The following is a 25,454-nucleotide window of genomic DNA, read 5'->3' on the forward strand; positions in this document are numbered from 1 at the left end:
GTCCACTCCACGATACACTGCTCCAGCTTCTTCTCCTGGCCGCATGTTTCAGCTTTGGTGCCAGATGTTCGGTGGGACTTGGATCAGGACTAGGACACGTGAGAATAGTCCAGTGGTCCGTTCCAAACCAAACATTGCCTCTGTGAACACAGAGCTGATGCTCCAGGTTTGTCTCACCTGTCGAAGGACGGTCTCCTACAAACTTTGTGGCTTGTAAATGCACCTGGAATTCTTTTATCTGCTTTCAACAGTGACGTCCTCCCCAGTCGCCCACGGTGACTGATATACGGTGAGATCTGACACTGCTGTACCTTGACCTTGAGGTTCACCTTGAATCTGTTGGGATGTTGTTCTGGGCTCCTCATATCATCTGTCTTTCCTATTTCTCCTCTGGTTTCTCCTTCAGCCATCTCCAGGGAGGTGTCCTGCAGTCCCGTGGAGCCTAAACAACTGTAGTCACAGTTTACTGTAACTTTAACATGCTTGTCTGGAAATGTCCGTCTGATCTCCTCAGATCTCCTCAGATCTCCCCGCTCCACCTCCAGTGTGGTGAACATCATGAAACCAAACGGCAGACCACTTTTAACCCTTTCAATAACCTGGCCGAATGAAGACACCTGCCATGTTAGTAACAGGACACACTTTAGTTTAACATGTCACCATGGTCACATTATTTTCAATATTTTTCAAGGTATTTCAACTAATTTGTCCAGGTCAGTTTCAATCATTAGATTTTTTTTAAATGATACTGTTGAATAACAATTCAAAAACAACTTTTATTAGTCAATAGTCAATACATTATTATTTTTTTCTTTTAAACAAGTCTGTATGAGATCATCAAAGGACAAATCTGTCTGGCAGAAATAAGGCCGTCGCTCTTCATTTTCTTCTTTTTCTTCAACTGTCGACGTCGAGAAAAAGGCCACGCAAATGTTAAAACTGGCTTTACTTATTGCTGCAGTTTCCCCTGACGACCAATGACAACTCCCCCTCAACAACAGGCGCCAAACAAAAGACGAGCAGAAGAGGCCCAAATCATTCCCTCCAGCCCTTTTGGTCTGATTCAACAGATGAAAGAAGTTATTCATGTTAATCTTAGAACAGTCATGTATTATTCTGATGTAAAAGATGATTTTAACAGGAAACCTTAAGTTTAGCTGTTGACATCTTTGCCTTTTGAAACAAGAAATGACAACAGTGGATGCGACTAAACCCTGGAACTCACCCTCAGCCGTGAACCTTCCTCACATGAGACCTACATTTACTAAATAGAAATCCTGTCCAATAAACATAATAACTAACCTAAAAATGAATAAAGAAAATGTTCCAGTTTCTCAAGCCAATGGATGTGATTTTGGTACCGTAGGTGGCGCCCCCTGCTGGCCAGATGATGCCAGCTCAAGGAAGCACTTTGTATTCTTCAAAAACTTGGCTTTATTACAATGTATGCATGGGAGCTGTCTAGTTATCGAGTTGGGACGTTTCTTGTGTTTATAAATAAACTATATAAGTTATAAAAGTGTATTTTTTTCCTAATACACGATCAACAATTCCTTCATTCTTACAAGACTGCCAGTAAACGGTAGAAAACCTCTACTAGTGTTGGTTTTTACTACCACCAACACCCTGAATGTACTACTTTTCTTTTCAAATACATGTATTGGACCACCGTTGTGAGGCACTTCAGGTAAATCTGATCATGAGGGTGAGGGGTTCGTCCGTTCTCCTGGTGACAACCGCCTCCATCATCCCAGAGGTCGTCTGAAAACACCTCAAACCTTTGAAGAAGTTCTCTATCAAATCTCTGTCTATCTTCTCACATTTCCCAATGGCTGCCTCAAAGTTGTTGCTGAGGACGCCGTAGATATTCTTCCTGTCATCCTTCCTCCCAAAGAACAGAAACAGGGCGTAGCAGTCCTTGCCGACTGAGGTGCAGAAGTCCACCATCCTCTCGCACATGTTCTTGTGGCTGGACTCCGCCTGAGCCATCCGGACCGCCTCGCTGCACGCCCGCGTGGCGGCTGCAGCCTCCGCGGCCTCCTCCCTCCCAGGAAGGTGCAGCACCCGCACAGCAATCTGGGTCCTGGGGGTCAGGGCGGGCGGCTGCAGCGCCGTCCAGACCCAGTCAGCACCCAGGAGCACCCGCTGCTCGGGTGTCATGACCGTGCAGGTGAAGGTCTCGGTCATGTCGAGGCTGGCGCTCCGGGATATGCAGGTCATCAGGAAGACCTGCTGGAGGTGGAGGAGCTGTAATGGCTGGGTGGAAGTTCAGTTCACTGGAAATTGAGTGTGATGATGATTAGGGGTGGGCAAAAATATCGATATGGCAATATATCCATACTACTACTTTTCCAGCTGATTCAATATCGATATTCAAAATTTGAATATCGATTTTTTTTTATTTTAATATATTTTTTATCCCCCAGTGCTCCTGGGAGGGCCCTGCACTGAGCTCAGGTTTTATTTCACGTTTTATTTCATTTTATAATTTATTTTTTATATAACACAATGGCCTGTCCTTAAAAAATGAAAAATAATGGACAGAGGTTTATTTATTTATGGATTTATATCTATACTGACTGATCACTGTGCCTGTCCTTGGTTTTAGTTCCATCTTTCTTGTGTTTATTATCATTTGCCACATAATTAAAGCAACCTCATACTAAATTTAATGTTAATTTCATATGATGTAAATAATATGAAAAACATATACAAATATGTTGTAACTTTAGCTTGTATAGTTATAATAAAACATTGTTTTGACTCAGTTTGTCCCATGAATTGTCACTATAATCTGATGAACGTGCAACTCGGATTTTAAGATCCATCACTATCATCTGATGTACATATATACAACTTGGATTTTAAGATGTGTAATGCATTTTTAAATTTTTCGGTGAACTGTGTAGAATATAATAATCGGGATATCGCATTATCGGGATATCGCAATGTGTATCGTATCGTGGCTCAAGTATCGTGATGCGTATCGTATCGTGAGGTCCTTCCCAATACCCACCCCTAATGATGATAAAAGTAGGCACCTGAGTTAACACCTGAGGACTTGGGTGAAACCTGTCCTCCGGATCCTGGAAGTGGAGGTACTCCTGGGTTCTGGCCGAGGCTGCGGCGATGCAGCTGCTGATGAGAGGTGCGCAGATGTTCGTCCTGCTGGTCGGGGTCGTGAACATGCCTGGGCGCACCAGCGTGGGCCGATGGAAGGACCTCCGTCTGGGTGAGTCGCGTTTAAAAGAGAAGAAGCTGAAGCTCTGGAAGAGGTTAGGAGCGGGAAAGCTGGTCCTCTGGCCCATAGTGGAGCGATGAGACAGGGCGGGAGGTCAGAGGTTGGTCTCCCTGATGATCTGAAAGGTGTCAAAAGTATTCCCATTCATTACTCAGGTAGAAGTATAGATACTAGAGTTTAAAAATACTCCTGTAGAAGTTGAAGTATCAACTCAAGTTTTTTACTCAAGTATAAAAGTACTGGTTTCAAAACCACTTAAAGTATAAAAGTAAAAGTAATGTAAGGGGGAAAATAGCCATTAAGGACAAAAGCCATTGAAAATGAATGCATCTTAGTATAATGCAAATATATTAAAGGACCATATATGTGTACTATTGAGCATTAACATGTGTTTCAGAGAGCAGGAGATATGATGACTAGTTGCCTATAAGTATTGTAATGGTGCAAAAAGTCAAACTTCAGGCATGTTATCATTTATCCTAACCTTTATTGGAATGTACATCCAAGTTTAGTTGCAGGAATCTGAGGGAACGGATGTAAGAACAAAACTGGACAAGAACATCTGAAACAACCACAACCAAATTCACTCTATCCGGATGGAGCAATTTAACTGGATAGTTTTTTTTTAAAGGCCGAAATGAAATAGAGTAACGAGGCTGTTTTTAAAATGTAAGGAGTAAAAAGTACAGATAATTGCGTGAAAATGTAAGGAGTAAAAGTAAAAAGTCGTCTGAAAAATAATTACTCCAGTGAAGTATAGATAACCAAAATTTCTACTTAAGTAAGGTAAAAAAGTATTTGTACTTCGTTACTTGACACCTCTGATGCACTGAAAGGTGGAGTCAAACGTAAACTGCAGCATCTTAAAACCAGTCTGGATCTGCTCAGTGAAGCAGTACATGTGTACAACATCTGGCTCTAAGACAAGTACTCACCAGGATGGGTCTAGAGCTTCCTGCAGCTCCGCTGTCTGTCGTCTGTTTCCCGCCCTGCTGAGATACGCAACATCTGTACACGTGTGTGGCGTTGAGCTTCCTGTACACTCAGGACCAAGAGATCGCGTACACAACGTTCAGCAGAGCAAGGAGGGCTTTCTGTTAAAAGGGAGGTCTTCCAGACTGCCAGGATGGGCGCGGCGCTCCAAACAGGTTAACCAGAGACTTGTATCACATGTTAGGTAGCAGGGTTAAGCCAGACAGGTTCATTAGTCAACAAACTGTCTCTTTTTAGAGGGGAGTGCCAGTGAAGACGAGTGGATCAGGACAGTTTATCGCTTGCTCTCGTTAGGAGGTCACGTCAGCAGATTAGATGGGAGCAGTCGGCAGGGACACTGTGTCTTCACACGTTCACCTGGAGGCTGTTGACTGAGAAAGTTGTTCAGAGCTTTTTCTTGGTTCAACATGATTTATTCTTTCATTATTTGTTATTGTCTGGTATTTGTGCGTACATGTACCGCTGTATAAATATATGCAGGTATAAAGGGTTTCACACCAGGGAAGAAAAAGGTCACCTGGGTCGTAATCAGGACTGAATGAAAGTCTTTGAATGTCTCAGAGTAGCATTAAAAACTAGTTTTGGAAGAGCAGTAAAAATATATCAAAAGTTTGTAAAACTGTAAATTAAAGGAACATTCCTGAGTTAAATCATTACTAACTAAGTAAATGTGTTGTTAGGAAGCAAAGAGACATGAAACCAGATGAGTTTTGAGTTGGACTGAATAAACCGTTGCTGTTTAACGGCGATTATCCAGGGAGGGTCATGATCAACCCACCACTCAGATCCACATCAGTACTGTTTCCACATTGCACATATTCATTTATTTATTTATTATTTTTAATGTACAATTAAGCACTTTCATTGAGGCGCTGCACTGTTATGTTGTTATATGTTACTAACCAAGTGTTTCTGTTTGTCATTTGTACTAACCTGCTTCAATGTCAGAAATATAATTTACTTGCTGCTGTGTTGTCATAAATCGACTCCAGAGACGTGCAAAAGAGGGAGTGTTCATAACTCCTACTTTTAAGCTTCCCTATTTCATCCATGGAATCAGACGCCAGGAACGCTCCATCTTCAGCATCTATTAATGGGAGTTTGTACAAGTCTGTTAAAATGACCCTGGTTCATCTGTAGTCTAGAGGTTTAAAATGGTCCTGTATTCTGGCGTTGCTACTTACCCTCTGCACCTAATATTAATGACTGTTATGCTAACTCAGCTGCACTTGGATTCATGTCATTTTGCACCCTAAAGAAAGTTGACACCCACCAACCATCTACTAGCAGACCAAAGGTTGATTTAACTCTGGAATATCCCTTTAATTATTAGAGAATGTGCTGAGAGCTGGTTGGGATGCTTCCTGGTCAACTCCCGGGTCGAACACCTCGACACAGACCTGGATCACGCTGGAGACATTTCTCCCAGCTGGCATAGAAACACCTTGGTATGGTCCTGGAGGAGGTGGCTGGGAGGAGGAGGAGGGAGGTCTGGGCCTCTCCGCTTAGCCTGCTCCCCTCACCTCCCCCTGAATCCAGATACACGGGAATGGATGATAGATACTCCATTAAAAAGACACAAAAACTGACATTGAAAGACGTTTCACTGTTATACAACTAACTTACAGTACCTTGTCAGTTCATTCGATGTATTGTAATTGTAAACATTAGAGCAATTTTTATTTCTTTTACTATGACTTAAATGGAAGTTAAGTAAGAAACCAGGTATCTGTTCATGATTGGCTCTGTGGACTCTCAAATGTGCCTTTTCCTTGTCTGTATTTAAACTTTTTGTTGTTTTACTGCCAATGTTCCCCTGGAGATCTGGTCCTGGATCTCAGTGGGATTGCATATCTGAAGAAACAGCAGAACCTCCATCTGTAATGTGCTTCAAATCCATCATGTGTTTTTCTTTGCATATCATTATTAAACAAGCCAGAGTGCATCTGAGTTCATCTCCCGTGTGATATAGCAGCACTGCTGTGGTCAGTTTGATCATTAAAGGGTACATTGCATAGGAAAACAGAGAGTAGTTAATGACTTGTAAGTGGCAGTGGGTCTTGATTGTCCATTTGTGTTTCCACGTCCTCTGGACGAGCGCAGGTGTTACATGAGGCCTGGGCAGCCAGAGGAGGTGAGTGTGCCGGTTCCACGCTGCAGGGTTAGGGCTGGAGCCCGAGGTTCAGCTCGGGTGTGAGGTCTCTGACAGCAGCAGTGGGCTTGAGCGCGTCAGGCCACCGCTCCTCAGACCAGCGCCGTCTGAGACCGCCTCAGCTCCTTCCGCAGCTCGTCTCGGCTGAGCAGGTACTGGAGGCAAAGCATCATGGGAGTGGGGACGGGTTAGAGAGCTGAAGGGGGGGTTGATGTTGATGTGTGCAACTGAGCTGGGATCAGGTGATACAGTTTCAGCATAGAAATCGTGAAAATATGTTTCAAGAGCCAATCTGGAAGTTGTAACATCAGTATTATGCTAAAATTTAATGAAAAATTTGATCTGAGGAAAACAGCTCCCTCAAATAGAAAATACTTAGGCCGCCTTTCATGAAACTGATCCCAACTCAGTCATGCATGCACCATTTTATGAACTCAAAAACTGAAAATGATCCAATCTCAGTATCTCAAAATGCAGGATAACATGAATAGTGTTTAATGATGTTCTCTTATTTCAAGGCTTCACTGGAGATGCAGATTTGTAATCCAAGGCCTCGTGTCTCAGTTACTCAGCAAACGGAGCAGAAGCAGAAAAAAGCCCAGCTGCTTGATAACAGCATGAGATAAAAAGCCTGTTTGGCACCAGTGGTTGTAGTATTGCTCTGTCTTGAACACATGTGCATGATGCTTTAATGGAGTCCCTCCCTCATTACGGGCAAAATCTCTTCCTGAACGATTCAAATTTCTGTTGCAACCGAGAAGAAGAAGCAGCGAGCTGCACGAGTCATTAACCAGCAGCGTGAGTGTGTCGGCTCTTACTGTGAGGTTGCTGATGCCTTCAGACAAAGCTTCTATTTGCAAAATGGTGCTCTCCGCATTCGCCATCTGCAACAGACACACAGCCACAATTATAGATGCACCGCTCTCCCACTTCAACAACGGTTTCCTTAATCTGGTCAATGCTGCACTTGTGTGAGCCTCTGCACCGGAGGTGTGATGTTTGTACCTGCGGGTTCAGACCGAGCCACGCTCAAACATGCACTCTCCCCATGCCACCTTTAACGTGGTTGCCATGGCAGCGGTCGTCAGCCAGCGCGGCCCGTGGAGGGGGGGGGAAGCTGGCGGCATTAACAGCCATGATGGTGAGGATGATGATGATGATGGTTAGTGGTTGATGCAGGTTACTGAGGCATGCTGCTCTGCAAGGCTCCACAAAGCAGCAGTCTGTCTGTCCACATGGAAACTCTCTTTTTTTTTTAATAAATGGTATTGATTTGTTCATAAAAATGTAGAATTTAATGAATGTTTCATCCATAAAACTGAAAAAGAATAAAAGTCACATTTTACTTCTACTCGAACGATGAAATCTTTGATATTAGAGAACAGGAACCAACTTTACACACTTATGATTTTGTTTATTCAACGATTTGATCAATTTTTTTAACATTTACATATGTGAGCTTCCTTTAGCAGATTTTCTTTGCTATAAAAATACTATTACAGTCAAATATGAAAATAACAGTTTAAAATCACTACCTCAGGTATCAAACAAAACATGCTGTTTCATCACTCACTCTGCAGTTACATAAATATTAAATAAAGTCCCTCCCTTAATGTATGCAAATATTGCACAGTTTCATTGCAGCCATGTCACGTAACTTTATTCAAGCTGGTTTAGAAAAATCAAAAGGTGTAAATGATGTAATGTCGGACTCATACATATAAAAACATCCACTGTTGGAGCACAAACGGCTTCATACTGGACAGTGAGCTTGTACACATGTCGTACGGGTTACAGGACAGGATGTCACAGGGACCTGGAGAGGCAGCGCCCCCTCGTGATGTGCTGAGTTAGATCATGGCACAGGTTCGAGGCCGAGTCTGGGTTAGTTAGGCATCTGACTCGAAGTGAAACCGAAAAAGACTTCAAGTGTGCTGGATTGATGGTTTCCATGCACCCTGCAGCATGAATTAGTCAGGTGGGGTTATGTGGGAGTCTCTGAGTCTCAGGACTAAGGCACGGGGTCAGGCTGATGGGCGTTCAGGGAGGGGGGGGGGGTAAGATGGCCTTCAAGCAGGGGAAGCAGAGTGGCAGCGGTGAGAACTGATCAGAACGTGTGACCGCATGTCCGTGATGTTAACACAGCGCCGCCTGGGCGTTGTCATGGTGATGCGTCGGCTTTGCTGTCCTCGGGCCCCACCTGGTCCCTGGGGGGCTCTCGGTCCAGGATGGGGCTCAGGCCCCTGAAGCCGGCGTACGGCCGCACCTGCACCCCGTTCACCGCCGCCTGGCCCGACTGGGGGGACGACGACTTGATGGGACAGACGTAGTCCGTGGACTCGTCTGAGCGCCTCCTCCTCAGGTGGGTCAAGTTAGAGAAGCCCAACTTCTTAAGCTGTAGGGAGAGTAAAAATAAATAAATAGATGTATAAAAGGCTTTTTCACAATGTCGCACTTTCCCTTCCTCTTTCAAACGAGTGGCTTTTAAACTGAATTGCAGGTGGCGATCTAAAATTCAATTAAATTTATTTGTATAGCGTCAAGTCATAAAGTTCATTTCATGACGCTTCACAACAGGAAAAACAGAGATAAAAGTGATCAGATATAACACATCATCAAATAATGTATAAAAAACATAAGCATCAGAAAATAAATCAGCATCAGTGATAAAAGTGATCAGATATCACACATCAGAAAACATCAGCATCGGAGAATCAGAAGATTCAGAAGCAAAACATCCAAAAAACACAGCAACATCAGGCTAGCTGACTCTAAACATAAGATTTTTCATAAAGGAAGGTTTTAAGCCTACTCTTAAAGGCAGAGAGTGCAAGAGTGTGAACATGCATCTCCATCCATCCCCTAAGCAGAACCAATTACAAATATGCAAAGAAACATAATATAATAAACATAATTTAACATACTGTAAAACTAACATTGGGTTTAAGTTGAGATGTCTTTTAATATGTGGAGAACATTTCCAGCAGAACTTCTACAGACACATTGTTCCTGCAGCTGAAAGGTCTCTTATTTAATCACCTCTTAGCATCACGTGTGTGTTTCTTCTTTTAATATATATCCCTTTATTTACCTCCACAGGCTGTGAGTAATAAGTGATACCAGGCAGCACCAGATAGCAGCTCCTAAGCCTCCTCTGTCTGACAAAGAGCCGCTGATATCATCACAAAGCAATACAGGGTAGCGTTTAGTGGCTCCCCGGCCCAGACGGAGGAAAACCACACAAAACAATCTATTTCGGTGTGCTTCAACTCTGCTGTTTATTTGCCGCACCAGCTAATATTTACCCACAGAAATATTTACTGCGCACGGAGCTTAAGATATTTAAGATCCAAGTGTTCGAGGTCATAAATGGTTCAATCTGCAAGTACCAAGTGTATTTATTGGTGGATTATTCTTCCGTGTTTTTTTCTTCACACGAGCACAAAAGGACTTAGAGCTGAGGCTGCGAAGTCTCGGAGCTGTGAGGAGAAGAGAGCAGTGCTGCGTTCAGGCGCTCCCGCAGACTTAAACGCAGTACAGGGCTGGGAGATTAAACTGAAGCGACACACCGAGCCCTCGCCACAGATTAAGGTGCTTTTTCTCTCACATGAAGGAGGAAAGGCTAAGTTAACTGTGTGTGTGTTTTCATAATGCAGCATTTTCTTCTGCTCTGCTACACCGCCTTTTCCCCTCACCTTGACTTTAGCTGTGATGCTGAGGGGGGTGTATCCTGCTGCCTCCGTGTACTCCCTCTTCTCCTGCTGAGCCTGTGCTCCCACCAGGTTGTTGAAGTTGGTGCTTAAGTGGCGCCGCAGCAGTGTTTTTTGTGGAGCGATGTTCAGCAGCATGGCCAGCGTGTCGGCGCTGAACCGAGGCTCCAGCATCTATCAGAGAACATGCAGTCAGGTGGTTGTTTTTGATTGGCTTTTAGTCTTTTTGCTCCATAAACGGTATGATGAAATGTGCTCACAATCAGGCCTCCGTGCACGCCGCTGCCCCTCAGGTTGGGTGCGTACTCCGCCAGGTCCACCGACCTCAGCCACTCCATCACCCTGTGGTTGGACCACTGGACCACCTCGCTGGGGCTGAACCGGCTCTGAAACACAATCCAGGGAGAAGGCACCATTAGGGAAACCTAAACGGTAAATCACTGGTGGCTAGAAAAATAATAATATAATAGAAAAAAAAATACACACATCATTTGTGGTCAAGTATATGCAAATTAAATGTATCACACATAGGATGCAAAAAAAAACACAAACAAACTAACCCAGAGCTCATTCCTGTTTCCAATTCACCTGCATTTTCATCATCTCAAGTTTCATAATTTCACTTTTCTTACTTTCACCCCTCACAGAAATCACTGACACTAAAACAGCACATGTGTTAATGTGTTTTTCAACTTTCTGGCTACATGTCACTACACTTCAGGTTTTAGGAGCTGTTAGCATGCATGCTGCACTTTAAAGCATTAAAAGTGAGATCTTTTCCCCCGATGATTCGTCTGTTAACTCCGATCCATCAGTACCTCATTGCTGGGCCTGCGTCTGAGGCAGTTGGGGTTGAATTTGTTGACGTGGAGGACGTGAATGGCGCACTTGATGCTGAGATGGTGCAGCTGGCTGCTCACTTTGAGGAATAACAAGTCATTCTAGGGTGAGACGGAGAGAAGGAAAAGATGAGTGCAGATATGCAAAGAAAAGAAACATTTTTCACTTTTAATCCCAAGGAAGCAAATGAATTACAATCAAGATGTCCCTAGGTTTGACCAAGTTAAATTTAAGACTTTTTAATACCATTTTCAAACAAAATTTAAGACCAAAAAGATCCCCATTGTGCCCAACTTGAAACGTTTACAGCAAACCACACTGTAAGCCTCGCTGTCATCTTTGGACATCTTAGCTTTCAGCCACCACCAGAAACTGGAATTGTCTTGAGGCTACGGTGACGAAGAAATCCAGTGCTGAGGTCAAGGTTGCCAGATCTGACAGGCTCCAGCCCAAACGTGATGTAAAACCCGCCGAAATAATGAAAAACCAGCCCAAATCAAGTCATAATCAAATGAAGCTTCACAACACCACTAAATAGCCAAAAAAAGTTCAGACTCCACACAAAAACTACAATTAAATTGAGTATATTTTATTGTGTAAGTTTCTACTTTTCTCTCCCATAATGGAAACTTTTTTGTTAATGATTTCTCCTAAATATTTAGTAAAAACCAGGAAAAGCAGCCCAAATTGAATCATCCCACCCAGTCCAATATTTTTCAGCCCAAAGTCAAATGAAGCACAATTGAGCAGAAAACTGCTCAACCTGGCAAACCTGACTGAGGCGTTGTCTGACAACTGGTAAACAGATTTAGAACCTCTGCAGGTTGAAATAAACTTTTCCTTTTCAAAGTGTAAGAAAACTTTTTGAAGATGACCGGATACATTCCATCTAAAATTAAGATTTAAAAATTAAGACCCTTGGATTGAGATTTAAGATCAATTGAGACATTTAAAGGCCTTATTTAAGGAAAATTGAATTTCAGACTTTTTAAGTCTTTTTAAGACCCCGCGGCCGCCCTGTATAAGGATGAAGTGGGTAAAACTCACCACAGTGAGATATTGAAGCATGTTTCCATCCACTCTTCCGTCGTTAAACTGGTCTTTGTACTGAGGAAGACCGATATCATCAAGCCAACCTGCAACAAGGACCAGAGCACACATTTCATGGAGAAACCCGTCGGGACTAAACATCTGTCCGTGAACGCTTGTGTGCGAGTTCTTACGAGTGACCCAGATGTAATCGAGCTCTGCAGACTTCTCCAGCTGTTTGTTACCGAACATCTTCAGAGATAGCTGCAGCTTCTTCCTGTGGAGTGGGTTCTTCATGGACAGCTCCTGCAGACGGGGAATGAGACAGTAAATCATCCTACTAATATTATGGTTTAGAGAAGAGAGACTGGAAGGTTGTAGGAGGGTTGGAGGTAAACAACAGACAGTGTTGCAGCAAAAGTTGCTTTCGTCAACGAAAATTACGACTAAATATCGTCGTCAACAAACCTTTATCACCTGAGGAAAACGAATGGAGACGCAACGAAAATAATGGTCATGTGACGATAACAATAATTAATATATAATGCAATATCGTAGACGAATAAAATACAGATATAATGGATACACTTTCCTACATAGACGTGGAAAAGAAAACCGAATGTGTCGTCGAAAAAGAAAAAGATGGAGAGAAATGTGGAAAAATAAATATGTTGTAAACTCAAATTAGAGTCTTCTGTATGTGGAATTAATGTGTTCTTGAGTCTATAAGCTAACAATAATATAATAATAAGATAACCTTGTTAGAATTGTAAAATGGGTTTGGCTAAATACAATCTTTGACTAAAACTAGACTAAAATGGTCCTGGACAATTCTGACTAAAGTAAGACTAAAATGCTCAGACTTTTAGTCGATTGAAACTTGACACGACTAAAAGGAGAATGAACGTGACTAAAACTAATAAAAACTAAAATGATAGCTTGACCCAATGACTAGACTGAAACTCAATTTGAAACAGGCTGACAAAAACAACACTAGTTGCAGCGAAACTAAAGAGCTGGTCGAAAAGCAGAGACAGGCGTGACAGCAATCAGACAGGTAGAACTGAAGACGATCTGACAGGACAGGTAATCCAACACACATCATGGTCCTAAATGTGTCATGATGAGACTAACGGGGACCCGTGTGCATCCGTACCTTCTCCAGGTCTTGTGGGACGGCCGACAGCAACGTGTGGCCGCTGGTGACCCACTGGCGAGCAAGGAGGCCGTACTGGCCCAGTCCGATGTCCTCCAGCCAGTCACACACCTGCTCTGTGCTCCACTTAGAAAACGGCAACTTTAGATCTCTGACATGAAGAAAGAAGGAAAGGATTTTAAAATAGGCCGTTGAACCTACAACCGTACACCCTGAGTCAGTCATGCGGTCCTCTCGGAAGAGCCCGCCGCCCGGCCAGGAGCAGCCGATCATTCACCGTGTCTTGGCTGAGCTGGCCAGTCGTGGTCCCGCCGTGGCTCTGAAGCCTCCCCTCTTAAAGTCTGCCGTCTCTTGGTCGTGAACCTGCACGGGACTGCCAGACTGGCTGCGACGGATCCTGGAGACCACAGAAACACACGGATGAGTAAAAAAGGAAAAAAATGAAGAAAGCAAGAGTGTACAAGGGGAAGATGAACGTGGAGTGCATATGCCCTGGACGGATTTTACGTACTTCCCCCAGAGTTTCTTGATGCCTCTGTGGGTCTTCCTGTTGTCTGGGGAGACAGGGGACTGCTGTCCAGAGTCCACTCCGGAGGACAGCGGGGACTGGTCTGACAGCATACACTCCTCCAGCCTCTCCGAAGGCCCTGCGGAGGCAAACACAACCAAGACAGCATCACTGACAGGTGCTGATTCACTGCTCTAGGTTTAAGCACATTTATGGGAGATTCATGTAAAATGTGTTTAATAGATTTGCTAAGTAAGATTAAAATGACATTTTACATATATGATCACATATCACATTATTTCACTCAATCTTTTTGTTTGTTTAAAGGGGACCTATTATGGCATCTAATACCTATTTTAAACAGGCCTTGAATGTCTTAAAAACAAGCTTTTGACTGTTTTTGCTAAATAAATTAGAAATTCAGCCTCTGAGCCATGTCTTTATCTTCCCATTCTCTAACCTCATTATCTATGCAGGATTCTGAGTGGGCGGGGCTATGATAATGAGGCATGTGCTGATTGGCTGCCTGAATGACGCGATACACCGCTACGAAAAAATGGCGGAAGCTCCGGCCGGCGGAGTTAGTTGTGGCCGTGGTTTCACGCATCGCTCCTGTCGTGACGTCACGACACGAGCAGAATCTGAACGGCTCGTAGAAGTCACATCACACTGGATGGCTCATCCGGGCGGCTGTACAGACACTGCAGAATCTGGCTGCTTTCCTCCTTCTCTGAGTTGGCAGGCTGAGGGGAGACCACTTTATATATGTTAAAGCAAGAGAAAACATGTTTTTCATAATAGGTCCCCTTTAATTTAGAAAAAAAGTATTCTGTTTTTGTGGACCTCCTATTACTGTTCTATTAAGAACAACACAAACAAATGTGAAATGACATCAGAGACAAAACAAGTACAGGAGAGACATAATTAAGACGAGCAAAATAAAAGAATTAGTAGTAGAAGGCAAAAACAACAAATAACTGCTTAGAGATGTGAAACAGCACATGATCAGTCACAGTGACAATAAACATTCAAAATATAACTTCAAAAATACACAAATGGATAACACCAAACACATGCAAACATCGAACACAGAATCAAATTAAATGCAATAAAAAGCAAAGTGAACTCAAAGAGACACAAAAACAGAGCAAATATTGCAGCTGCTCTCATCGTCTTGCTTCTGAATTGTAGTTGTGAGGAAACAGCAGGAACCCTGATGTCCAGGGCTCCGCAGCGTCAGGAGTCGGTCCGTCAATCAATCAATATGCCATATGGATGTCAAATTGTGGGTCATATTTTATTCACAAGACAGGAAGTTTGTCAGCCGAAAAATTCCCCTGAATGTGATTCCAGCTCAGAGACTCTTTCTGACCTATGTGGCTCTAAAGAGTCCGTCTGCGCTGCGGTAAGAGTACAACACCCCCGGGTTGATATGCAATACACACCGACATCGTAAAGGTCATGTTTTCCTGGAGATCCTGCGGCAAAGGAGGTTAGTGAAGTGAGAAGAGTGACAAGGAGGCCGGAAAACAAAAGAAAAGAAAAGAAAAAAAGAGCCCAGCATTAGTTAAATCATTTTCATCTTAAAATAAATGCTGAATTCATGCTCATATTTGAAAATAGTGACATGCACAGGTGCAAGTATCAGTCAGCTGCCAGACTGGGACACAGGTTTAAGTCTGTCTGATGTGGGACAAATACATCACTTTTATAGCCCTGGTTAGATGTTCAGGTCCTGATGTGATGGCTAACTGAGGGACACCATCACATCACGCAGACTTCACTAATCTCAGCTCTTATTCTGCTTTTCTAACATCAACGGTCTTAAAATCAGATCATCTTAATCACTGATAAAAGGAGAGAATTTGAAAGGTTGCGTATTCGCTCCCCTGATTTGCTCCTTCAGATCCTTTAAGCGTTCCTCTCTTCCTCTCACCCCCCTGATTAACCTCCTGCTTTCAACTCTTTCTCTGTAACCGCAGATACAGTATTTATGGACTCGGCGCTTACAAGCCTTTTGAGTTTGAAGTGTTTGTTAGCTTCAGCAAATGCTGACATGAGAGAGCCGGGCTTTATTTTCGACAGACTCCTGACTCATGAGGGAGTTCTCATAATCCTGGCTTTAGTGCTACTTGATCCGCAGTGAAAACAGCCCGACTCCGCTCTCACCCCCCAAGGCTTTACCGCCGCGAGGAAAGTCTTGTTTTGCTCTGGAGATAATTGATGTTTTTTGTCTCCCAGACTATGCGTGCTCGTATGACTAAGAATATCTGCCTTTTGAGGCAGTTCTTCTGGAAATGCTTGTTAGTGATGGCATTTGAGTTTCTGTGAGGGCATACAGTACCTAAAGCCGGAGCGCTGGCACTCCTGCAGCGGACTGCAGCCACACAGGGATAAGAGCAATCCCACAGTAAAGCAGACACAAGGAGGCACGGAGGAAGAAGCAGTTGAAGCAAAGTTAGTTGGCAGAGAGTTATTAGGCATTTAGAAGTAATGGAATTAGTTTCTTTTTTTTTGTGTCATGCTCATGTAAATAAATGATTTCCCATTTCAAGGATTAGTTAAACACTTCAGGAACTGTCCTCATTTCCTTCCTTGCAAAGAGTTAAAGAAGACAACTGATGCCACCCGCCTTTCTGGTGATTACTGAGTATGAACATTTGCTCATTAAAGTGTTAGAAGTGTTTATTATTGATGGCTTTTAGTGTAACTGCCTGGCGCCTCACCACACGGGATCAAAGATACTAGAAATGACTGCAGACAATGAGCTCAGCTCCATCCAGACTGATTTATCTGTTATTTTACGGTTGGGCAAGTTCATGCAGCCAGGGTATCTTTGTGATCTTTGTGCCTTAACCCTAAAACCAGCACCACAGTGATTTTACAACAGCGCCGCTGGAGTGGCAAACCGGGGTGGTGGTCCCTCACTTAAAAAAAAGGGGGACCGGAGAGTGTGTTCCAACTACAGGGGGATCACACTTCTCAGCCTCCCGGGGAAATTCTACGCTAGGGTACTGGAGAGGAGAATACGGCCGATAGTTGAACCTCGGATTCAGGAGGAACAATGCGGTTTTCGTCCCGGTCGCGGAACACTGGACCAGCTCTACACCCTCCGCAGGGTGCTCGAGGGTTCATGGGAATTTGCCCAACCAGTCTACATGTGTTTTGTGGATCTGGAAAAGGCATTTGACCGTGTCCCTCGTGCCATTCTGTGGGGGGTGCTGAGTGAGTATGGAGTCCGGGGCGCTCTACTAAGGGCTGTCCGGTCTCTGTATGATCGGAGCAGGAGTCTGGTTCGCGTTGTCGGCAGTAAGTCAGATTTGTTCCCGGTGCATGTTGGACTCCGGCAGGGCTGCCCTTTGTCACCGGTCCTGTTCATAATTTTTATGGACAGGATTTCTAGGCGCAGCCAGGGGCCGCCTGGATCTGGGTTGGGAACCACAGGATTTCATCTCTGCTTTTTGCGGATGACGTTGTCCTGTTGGCTTCATCGGGCCGGAACCTTCAGCATGTGCTGGGGCGGTTTGTGGCCGTGTGCGACGCGGCAGGGATGAGAATCAGCACCTCCAAGACCGAGGCCATGGTTCTCCACCGGGAAAGGGTGGCGTGCCTTCTCCGGGTGGGTGGAGAAGTCCTGCTTTAGGTGGAGGAGTTCAAATATGTCGGGGTCTTGTTCACGAGTGAGGGAACGATGGAGCGTGAGATTGACAGACGGATCGGTGCAGCGTCTGCAGTTATGCGGACGCTGCACCAGACCGTCGTGGTGAAGAAGGAGCTGAGTCGAAAGGCGAAGCTCTCGATTTACCGGTCAATCTACGTACCTACCCTCACCTATGGTCATGAACTTTGGTAATGGCCGAAAGGACAAGATCGCGGATACAAGGCCGGACGCTCCCTCAGAGATTGTATTTGATGCCTCCCTAGAGAATCCCCCTAAAGAGCTGGAGGAAGTCTCTGGTGTGAGGGAAGTCTTTGCACCTCTACTCAGACTGACCTTGTCCCGGATGAGCGGCTGAACATGGATGGATGGATTTTGTTTCATTGCACAATTCCTGGTGTCAGGAGACCAGCGTTTGTGCCTTTGAGCTGAACCAACCTCTTGCCCTTTTCTATAAATTAGCAGGCAGTCACTTCCTACTTTATCCACCAGTTATAAGAGGGGTGTCGTTCTTCTCATTTAACTCTTGAGACAAGAATCTGAGGAATTAGTACTTTGAAGATCCAGAACTGTTCTTTAGACTCCTGCAGCAAAGCGTCATGCAGGTCTCTTTGTTGCTCATCCAAGAATGAGGGACACATCTGTGGTAATTCTCCAACTTTCTCAGTATTACACTGAAAACTTCGCCGACTAAACCTCTAAGCTTCTTCAGGTGGAAATAAAAGACATTGTAATATCAAAGCGCTTCTTTTAGTTTCACAGAAACTCACTCAGACTGTAGTCGCTGTCACGGGCAGGTGAGAGCTTGACAGGAGATAAATACTCGCTGTCTCTTTCTCTGTCGCTGCTCAGCTCCGCCCTCAGCTCCTTCTTTTTGCTCAGCTTCCCGGGAAGAGTCTGGTACTTGTTTAACTCTGCGTGGGGGCTCTGAAGGGAAGACAAAACAAAAGTGCATTACTTCTTAAGCCCTCTCAAGCACCACGTTTCAGATAAATTACCATAATGTGTGAAAAACAAAAAACTGCAGATCTAACAGTTGTCAGTGATATGTGATAAAAAAAAGAAAATCATTGTATTTTTGAGGATCTTGACCTCATTACTCTCCGTCTTGTACGAGTTCACCGTTTTTTTCTTCATATTCCGTTCAACCAGCTGCCACCGGTGGGAGTAGTGATGTGAAATGGCCTTTTACTTGTTGCATAACAGAGTGTTCTTTGGAGGGTGAATGTCTGGTGATGCTGTAAGCTGACCAGGCATCAACGTCAGCTGAAAGAGGAGCTGGAGAAAGGCCAGCGGAGAGAAACAGCTGGGAGGCAGCTCTGATGGCGAGCACAACAGACAGCCACTTCAGGTGGGTCTTGGCCCTTTAGTGTAAGTCTGCGTGTGTGTGTGTGTGTGTGTGTGTGTGGAGACGGTATGAATGTGTCTTTTACTCGGGAGACTACGTGGCTGGAATGCAAAAAGAGCCTGTTCTTCACTTATACGAAAGAAAAACTCAGTTTCAATTTGTCGTAGCAACTGAGCTCGGGATCAAGGGGCCACAGGGCGTCTGGAGCAACCTCCCCAAACTTTGATCAACGTTCATTATCATCTCGTTTGTAGATAGGCTCGTGAGAAAAACATTTTTTTTAAAGATGTATCAGTAGCTCTCTTTAGTCCTTGTTATTGTTACTCCTCAACCTTTATTTACTAAAAAATTAACCGGAAGAACTTCATATATTGGCTACCTGTGACTTTTACAATTTATTTTAAGGCCCTCCTTCTCACATACAAAGCCCTAAATGGACAAGGACCAAGCTACATTGCAAACTCCCTAACAAACTACACACCAGCTAGAACACTCCAATCATCTGATGCAGGTCTATTAGAGATCAGCAGAAATAGTCATAAAAAGATTGGTGATGCAGCCTTTGTTAACTATGCCCCAAAGCTGTGGAATGCACTACCCTCAAATATCAGGGAAGCAAACACCTTAGAGATATTCAAAAGGCAGCTTAAAACATATCTGTACACCAAAGCATTTGATTGACCCACCCTCATCACCTCCATCACCACCTTGACCCACCTTCCTCATTAAATACCCTAAATACTTGTTCCAGTTCTTACTGCACCGACTTGCTCTTTTAACTTACTCTGCACTGTACGCACTACTGTTTAATTTTTTGTAAACTTTTATATTTTTAAACTTTACATTTTTTAACTGTCACTATTTATACTCCGTAATGAGATTATGGTAATTCAAGTAACCTATTAGAACGCTAGGATCTGATATGATGTTGATTGTTATTTTATACCTTTCTCTTATTTAAACTGCACTTGCTGTTTGCCTTATTATTGATGTAAAGCACTTTGAGCTACAATTCTTGTATGAAATGTGCTATACAAATAAAGTTGTATTATTATTATTATTATTATAGAACCAAATTTCAAACTCATTTTCAAAGAACTGGCGATTGATAAAAGCATCTCCTGGAGAATTACATTTGCTATAACTAATAAACGTAAAGGATGAAGTGTTACTACAATATTTTAAAAGGGGAATAATGTGGTACACAAGATTTAAAAAACTGATATTAACGTTTGAATTAGGATAAGACCCTGGTTTCTGCAGGTGAAGCTGCCGAGGGATCATTAACGGTTTGGACCTCCAGAGATGTTTAGAAACCTGATAAATTTATGAGATAAGAGTTTCTTTAGCATGTTAAAAGACTAAAAACCATGTTGTTCTGAATCTTGTTTGGTCTTCTGCGTAACTGTGTTTACTCTTCACTCCTGAACAAATGTACACGAGGATTAACTACGAAAAAGGCCAAGTGATCAGAATTTGCATTTGTTTCTGCTGTTTTTGAAAAGATGGTCTTCTTGGTCATTGACGGTTCTGTAGATACATGTGCTGCATTTTGGCTTAAACTGGTTCCATATAATTTCAAATCTGATAAACTGGCCCCGATGATCCCCTCTGTGTCTCTCGGTGTAACTCAGAGACGCTGGACTCTGTTTGTTAGTAAGTGCATTTATAATTGGGCAACAGTTTAGGACTTATGATGAAGAAAATGGGATGAACAAGATATCTGATGGCAGAAAAACATACAACAGTTGTGTCCTCTGCAGTCAAAGAGTCCATATGTGTAAATGTGTGTTCACATTGTTAACATGCAATATATGCATATATGGGTATGGCAGCTTTATTGTGAAAGGTTTAATTGAAAATAAATAAAAATGCTTATATTCTGCATTGATGTGATTTGTAATGAGGAGTGTATTGACTGTCCTGGTGTCATTATGCAGCAGATGTGTACCTCTGCCCCTACGTCTGATTCACTTTCAACTGGCTGGATCTCTACAGCCTGAAGCCAACACGGACAGAAGAGACGGAAGAAGACGCAAACACAGACACAAGTAGCAGGTTAGCAATCACACAGACTGAAAGGACATTCATGTTAATTCACAAAGAGGTTAGTCTACTTTGAGTTCAGATGTTACAAAGAGAGAACAGGATACGCAAGGTTAAATCTACAGCTGATTAACTTAATTAGAAGAGCTTATCAGTGGCAACAAACACCAACAGACCTTTTGCAAAGATCCACTCTGCAACTCCTCGAGACTGCTGGAGAGTAACCTGCGCTGATGCCTTAAAAAACAACAACAAAAGATAACAAAAACATGAATAATCTGTGTTACCGCTGGAGACTGATTGAGCGGATGCGTTTCAGTTCTACTGAACAGACACTACCGTAGTGCTTACCATAATCCGTTTAAGAAACTTGTGTCACCTGTGGACATCAGCGACGTGTCCATGCAGTTCTGAAAACTACAAAAAAAAAAACACACCTGAAATTAGCTTACAAGTTGTGTGCTTGTGGGTAGCGTACAGCAGTGGTTCCCAAACTGTGTGCCTTGAGGCACACTGGTGTGCCTTGAGGCAAGTCCAAGTGTGCCGTGGGATTTTGTGACAACCATAGCCTACTGCAATATAGTATACAACTAGACAAAAATAATTATTTTAATTTACTATATACTACTTTGAATGCACTCATTCCATAATACAGAGGCAAACTCTTTATCTAAAAACTATTTTAAAAAATCCTCAAAGAGGATCCCACATTTCGCTGTTTGCGCAGTTGCGCAGGTGGTTGAAATGGGTGTGTTTGATGAAGCCCAATTTGATAAAGTTTAAATATTTTTGTGAAGTATTTTGTTAATAAATATTTTATGAGTAGAATAGTTGTCTTTGTCATATCTTATTTGGCATTAGTAAATAATAAACTTAACAGATAAACAGATGATATTAGTGATAACACGTGTTATAAGGCTATTTTGCACAATAGGTGTGCCTTGAAATTTCTATTTGTCCTTTGGTGTGCCTTGGGCACAGAAAGTTTGGGAACCACTGGCGTACAGTATGTGCACCATGTGTTTGTACCTGGAATCAATTTCTCTCTGAAAAGGAGAGGAGGAGAGCATGAGTGGAGAAGAACCTCTGGAAGACATCTGTACAAACACAAGGTGGAAATTCATTTTTATTTTTTTTTTACTGCAAAACATCCTTGGCCATTTAGTAACCGTGTTACCACTCCACTCAAGCGTGACATATACACGTACTAGATCTGAATGTACATAGTCTTACCTCTAATCTGACGATGTCAGAGTGTGCTTTGTGAGTGATGGCTCTGAGCTTCAAACTACTACTCAGCTCCTCTTCACTACTTCCTGTTGGATGAAAAAAAACAAAACGATGATTTAAGAAAGGGGATAGGCGTTCTCTTTTCTTTTATCTCTCTATTTCAACATCTAAAAACCTTCAGAGTACTCTAGGAAACACATGCCAGTCTCACCATGTGTGATTGCCATGACGTCCCTCATCTTTCTGTATTGTCCCAGCAGAACGGTCAACTCCTCTATCCTCCGATCCTAGCGCCCCCAAACCACCAAGAAGCAATAAGACTCATTATTTCTTTCATAAAATTCTCTACAACTGAACATTAAAAAATAAACATGAAATCAGTAACGGAGATGAACCGAGTTACCTTCTCGTCATTTGAAGCCAGCAAAGACTCCATCCCCACCTTCAGCCTCTGGTATTCCTGGTCTAACAAAGAAAATGGAACATTAACATGGATTTTTCAGGGTTTTCTTTCTAATCAGTTCACTGCATCTGACGGCTGCCTGAAGAGATGTTGGCAACAGACACGACAGCCATGCTAATGCAAATGAGCAGGCAAAACGAATGCACCATGACAGCCTGGGTGGCCATGCACCATCACCTGGAACAAACACGTCATCTCTTTTGTTCTCCCACAGAAATGATACACAATAACTATGCAGGGGCACCATTAAATGAGAAACAGACGAGTGAGGCTCGCGTCAGAGACATTATACATGATCACACAAGCACAAACCCCATGTCAATCAACATCCTTTCAAATACAGACCCTTATCTTAACAGGAAATGTCACACTTTTTAAAAAAATCTTGGGAACATTTGGACTAATAGAGCCTCAAAAAAGGCACTAATAGTGGAAACCACGCCCCCCCCCAGAGCTCACAAAGAGCTTCACCTGCTGCATTTGCTGTGTATTGGAAGTGTGACACAAAAGTAGAACCGTAATTTTGAAAACGGCACATCCCAGAGACGAGTGGTTGACACCGCTTCCTGAAACCAGCTGCAACGACGTCTCAGAGGTGAGAAGTCGCAGCTGAAAGGGAGTTGTTGTACAGGATCGCCGTGGTTTTCTGACCGACGCGTGTCACAAACGCTTCATTAGGACCCCAGAACCACAGTATCAACTCCTAAAAAAGGTCATATTGTGTATTTCGTGAATTAAAAATAAAAATTAATTGCATAAGACTGGTGTCCAGGGACGTTTATAATAATTCATCCCAAAATTACGGAGCAAATTCTACTGTCCTGACCAGACAGTCGACAGACAGTATGAGTGTATGAATGTTACACAGTCTCGTTTAATATTTCATTTCTGTGACTACAAACTAACTGAACATCAGTTAAATGTCCTATGGGTTGTGTAGCACATCTGACAAACCCAAACAACTCATCGGGTAAGTAAAGGATGAAGAAAGAGGACCAAACTAAATGTAAAGAATCACAAATACTGAGCGAGGAGAGAGATACGGTGTCTGTTTGTCTTTGACAGAGTATCATGTATTTAATCTCTGAGACACCGTTTTAATAACATGAGGCGGTGTGTGCAGCCCTCACAGTGACATTTCTTCCCTTTCTTTTCTTGCCAGGATATTAAAATCTCTGCCCTGCCGTCAGTAAATGCTCCTTTTGATGCAAAAAGCGGAAACTCTGAGTTTTCAAAGCGGTATGTTTACGTTCACAAAGAACAGCAACATCACTACAGAATATTGGTGAATAATGTTGATATTTTTTTACGTAAACCTCAAGAGACTTTTTGATTTGAAAGGATGCAAGGGTTTGTTTTGACAGAAACATACTGAATCCTTGTTGTGGCACAGTCTCAAACCAGACATCTGACCCTCACGCTTCTTGTGTTAAAATTTCAAAGTCCTTTCTTACCTTCCTTTTTTTTAAAGATTTGAGCTGCAAATCACTGACTGACAATTACTGAAAATGAAGTTGTCAAGTAGTAAGAGGTCTACTTTGAAACTGAGCCCGTACCGCAGCATGTCGCACACCCATGCCTTACATTTGTTAATCAGCTGCTTGATATACACCTCCTCTACAGCAGAGGGCAGCAGAGAGTAAAAGAACGAGAGGAACATGTTGATTAGATGTTACAGTAATTGGAGCCGACAGACCTGCCCGTTGCTGGCTGTCGCTCACAAACAGGCACAGACAGATGTGGATCTGTTTTGACTGTCCAGACCATTTGCTGCCCCTTACCTCTCTCTGCGTTGTCATTGGTGCTGCCGCCTCTGGCCAGCAGCTGGGTCTGCAGGCACACAATCTCAGCATCTTTGGAAGCCAAAAGCTGCTGGAGCTCGGAGATTTCTGCCTGCGGGACACAAAGTAGTTTGCTGTGAACTGGTTGGGTCTCCCAGGTTGTTTAATATCAAGTTATTGTCAATTCTGAAAAAAGCAGGACAGCTGTATTAACTTAAAAATTGCATTTCAAGAGATGTACTCACTGAAGGTGAGAACAGAGGTGGATTTGAGCCCTGAAAGTCACTTATTGTTTAGAAGATGAAACAAGTACGGAAAAACACATGGTTTTGTGGCGTTTTTACTTAAATCGGTTTCCCAGTTGTACATGAATGTAACCCAACATCCACCATTGCTCCATCGCTCCATACATGCATGCAGAAGAGTGCACCCAGTAATGATACATCAGGACTCATGGATCTACCCACCAGACAAAAAAGGATGCATGAAAGCAAGACGAATGGAAGAGGAATGCCTTAGTGTCCTTGAATCACCCGTCCCTGGCATGTGCCGTGGCCTCCATCACCAGTTGATGGCTCCTGCGACAGCCCTGTGACTAACACCTGTGGGCGTCTTCGCACCTTGTCAAGCGTCTAAAGCATTTTCCCACCTCCCATCATTTCCACGGAGGCCAATATAACTTGTCCAGCCAGAAACATTTTCTTGACAGCTTCTAACAATATGGATCTAGACAGGAAATACACAGAGTATTTCACCCGTATCTGACCGCACTTTCAGGTCTTAACTATCACATTAAGGTTGTAATTCATATGTAGCAGGAGCGTTCCCCACAGAGCTACTTTCACATGACACATCGGTCATGAAGGAGCGGGTGCTGATTAGAGAGAGGCTGTCAGAAGCTTGGCAGCGCTCGAGAACATCACCCTGCCACCAGACAGGACTGATGAGGAGCCGCCGCTGCTCTCCACCAAAGGTGGAAACCGCCACCCTGCTCTGATTGGCTGACGCCGCCACTGACAATCATGTCATCCCATAGTTATCCGTTCTCACATCTGTCATCTCTCCCAAAAGGGTTTATGTTCTACTACTTCAGCGTCCCACCTCAGTCAGTGCGCCTAGGTGACTGAGGTGGATTTCCGTGACACCTTTTCCTAAAACAAAGGCAACAATTCTGAAATTGCTACATTAGTTCCGCTGCGGGGGTCCAGTGTTTCCACTGAATGGCGTTTTTGTCTTTTTATTAGCGTAACTCTCCAAAAATCACATCCTGCTAGAAGTTTCTTCAAAACAAAGAAATAG

General features: G+C 43.3%; 2 protein-coding genes across 5 annotated transcripts in view; both read right to left on the bottom strand.

Moving 5' to 3' along the window:
- Nucleotides 1–788: 788 nt before the first annotated feature.
- Nucleotides 789–4,307, bottom strand: rep15 (RAB15 effector protein). 3 transcript variants are annotated; one of them, XM_061721195.1, is made up of 3 exons: nucleotides 4,177–4,307; nucleotides 3,042–3,359; nucleotides 789–2,229 (listed from the first exon to the last, which is right to left on the bottom strand). In XM_061721195.1, the coding sequence occupies exons 2-3, from the start codon at nucleotides 3,306–3,308 to the stop codon at nucleotides 1,684–1,686; spliced, it is 813 nt and encodes a 270-aa protein (XP_061577179.1). In that variant the 5' UTR covers nucleotides 3,309–3,359; nucleotides 4,177–4,307; the 3' UTR covers nucleotides 789–1,683. The 3 variants fall into 3 exon arrangements, with proteins under 3 accessions (XP_061577179.1, XP_061577180.1, XP_061577181.1); XM_061721196.1 differs by lacking the exon at nucleotides 4,177–4,307 and adding an exon at nucleotides 3,726–3,805; XM_061721197.1 differs by lacking the exon at nucleotides 4,177–4,307 and having other exon boundaries at nucleotides 3,054–3,507.
- A 2,098-nt stretch (nucleotides 4,308–6,405) lies between these two features.
- ppfibp2b (PPFIA binding protein 2b) overlaps nucleotides 6,406–25,454 on the bottom strand; it is a 90,761-nt gene continuing 71,712 nt past the window's right edge. The window contains exons 9-28 of one of the 2 annotated variants that reach the window (XM_061721192.1): nucleotides 24,156–24,267; nucleotides 22,315–22,376; nucleotides 22,123–22,198; nucleotides 21,915–21,997; nucleotides 21,711–21,778; nucleotides 21,033–21,098; nucleotides 20,858–20,918; nucleotides 20,587–20,634; nucleotides 18,058–18,214; nucleotides 13,633–13,768; nucleotides 13,399–13,518; nucleotides 13,122–13,272; nucleotides 12,160–12,271; nucleotides 11,984–12,072; nucleotides 10,915–11,037; nucleotides 10,357–10,482; nucleotides 10,082–10,270; nucleotides 8,587–8,781; nucleotides 7,205–7,270; nucleotides 6,406–6,541 (exon numbers count right to left, since the gene is read on the bottom strand). In XM_061721192.1, the coding sequence (XP_061577176.1) occupies nucleotides 6,479–6,541; nucleotides 7,205–7,270; nucleotides 8,587–8,781; nucleotides 10,082–10,270; nucleotides 10,357–10,482; nucleotides 10,915–11,037; nucleotides 11,984–12,072; nucleotides 12,160–12,271; nucleotides 13,122–13,272; nucleotides 13,399–13,518; nucleotides 13,633–13,768; nucleotides 18,058–18,214; nucleotides 20,587–20,634; nucleotides 20,858–20,918; nucleotides 21,033–21,098; nucleotides 21,711–21,778; nucleotides 21,915–21,997; nucleotides 22,123–22,198; nucleotides 22,315–22,376; nucleotides 24,156–24,267 (2,103 nt within the window). In that variant the 3' untranslated portion in view covers nucleotides 6,406–6,478. Of the gene's footprint in view, nucleotides 6,542–7,204; nucleotides 7,271–7,391; nucleotides 8,782–10,081; nucleotides 10,271–10,356; nucleotides 10,483–10,914; nucleotides 11,038–11,983; nucleotides 12,073–12,159; nucleotides 12,272–13,121; nucleotides 13,273–13,398; nucleotides 13,519–13,632; nucleotides 13,769–18,057; nucleotides 18,215–20,586; nucleotides 20,635–20,857; nucleotides 20,919–21,032; nucleotides 21,099–21,710; nucleotides 21,779–21,914; nucleotides 21,998–22,122; nucleotides 22,199–22,314; nucleotides 22,377–24,155; nucleotides 24,268–25,454 lie in introns of those variants that run through there. The other variant, XR_009782697.1, reaches the window with a different exon arrangement.

This window comes from Cololabis saira, chromosome 5, assembly GCF_033807715.1.
Source record: "Cololabis saira isolate AMF1-May2022 chromosome 5, fColSai1.1, whole genome shotgun sequence".
In the NCBI taxonomy this organism is placed as follows: domain Eukaryota; kingdom Metazoa; phylum Chordata; class Actinopteri; order Beloniformes; family Belonidae; genus Cololabis; species Cololabis saira.

Excerpts from the sequence above, each read along its gene's own strand:
- rep15 (XM_061721195.1), bottom strand. The coding sequence starts at position 3,308 with ATGGGCCAGAGGACCAGCTTTCCCGCTCCTAACCTCTTCCAGAGCTTC. Across the intron at positions 2,230-3,041 it reads GTCCTCAGGTGTTAACTCAG|GTCTTCCTGATGACCTGCAT; the intron begins GTGCCTACTTTT and ends CACCTCCAGCAG.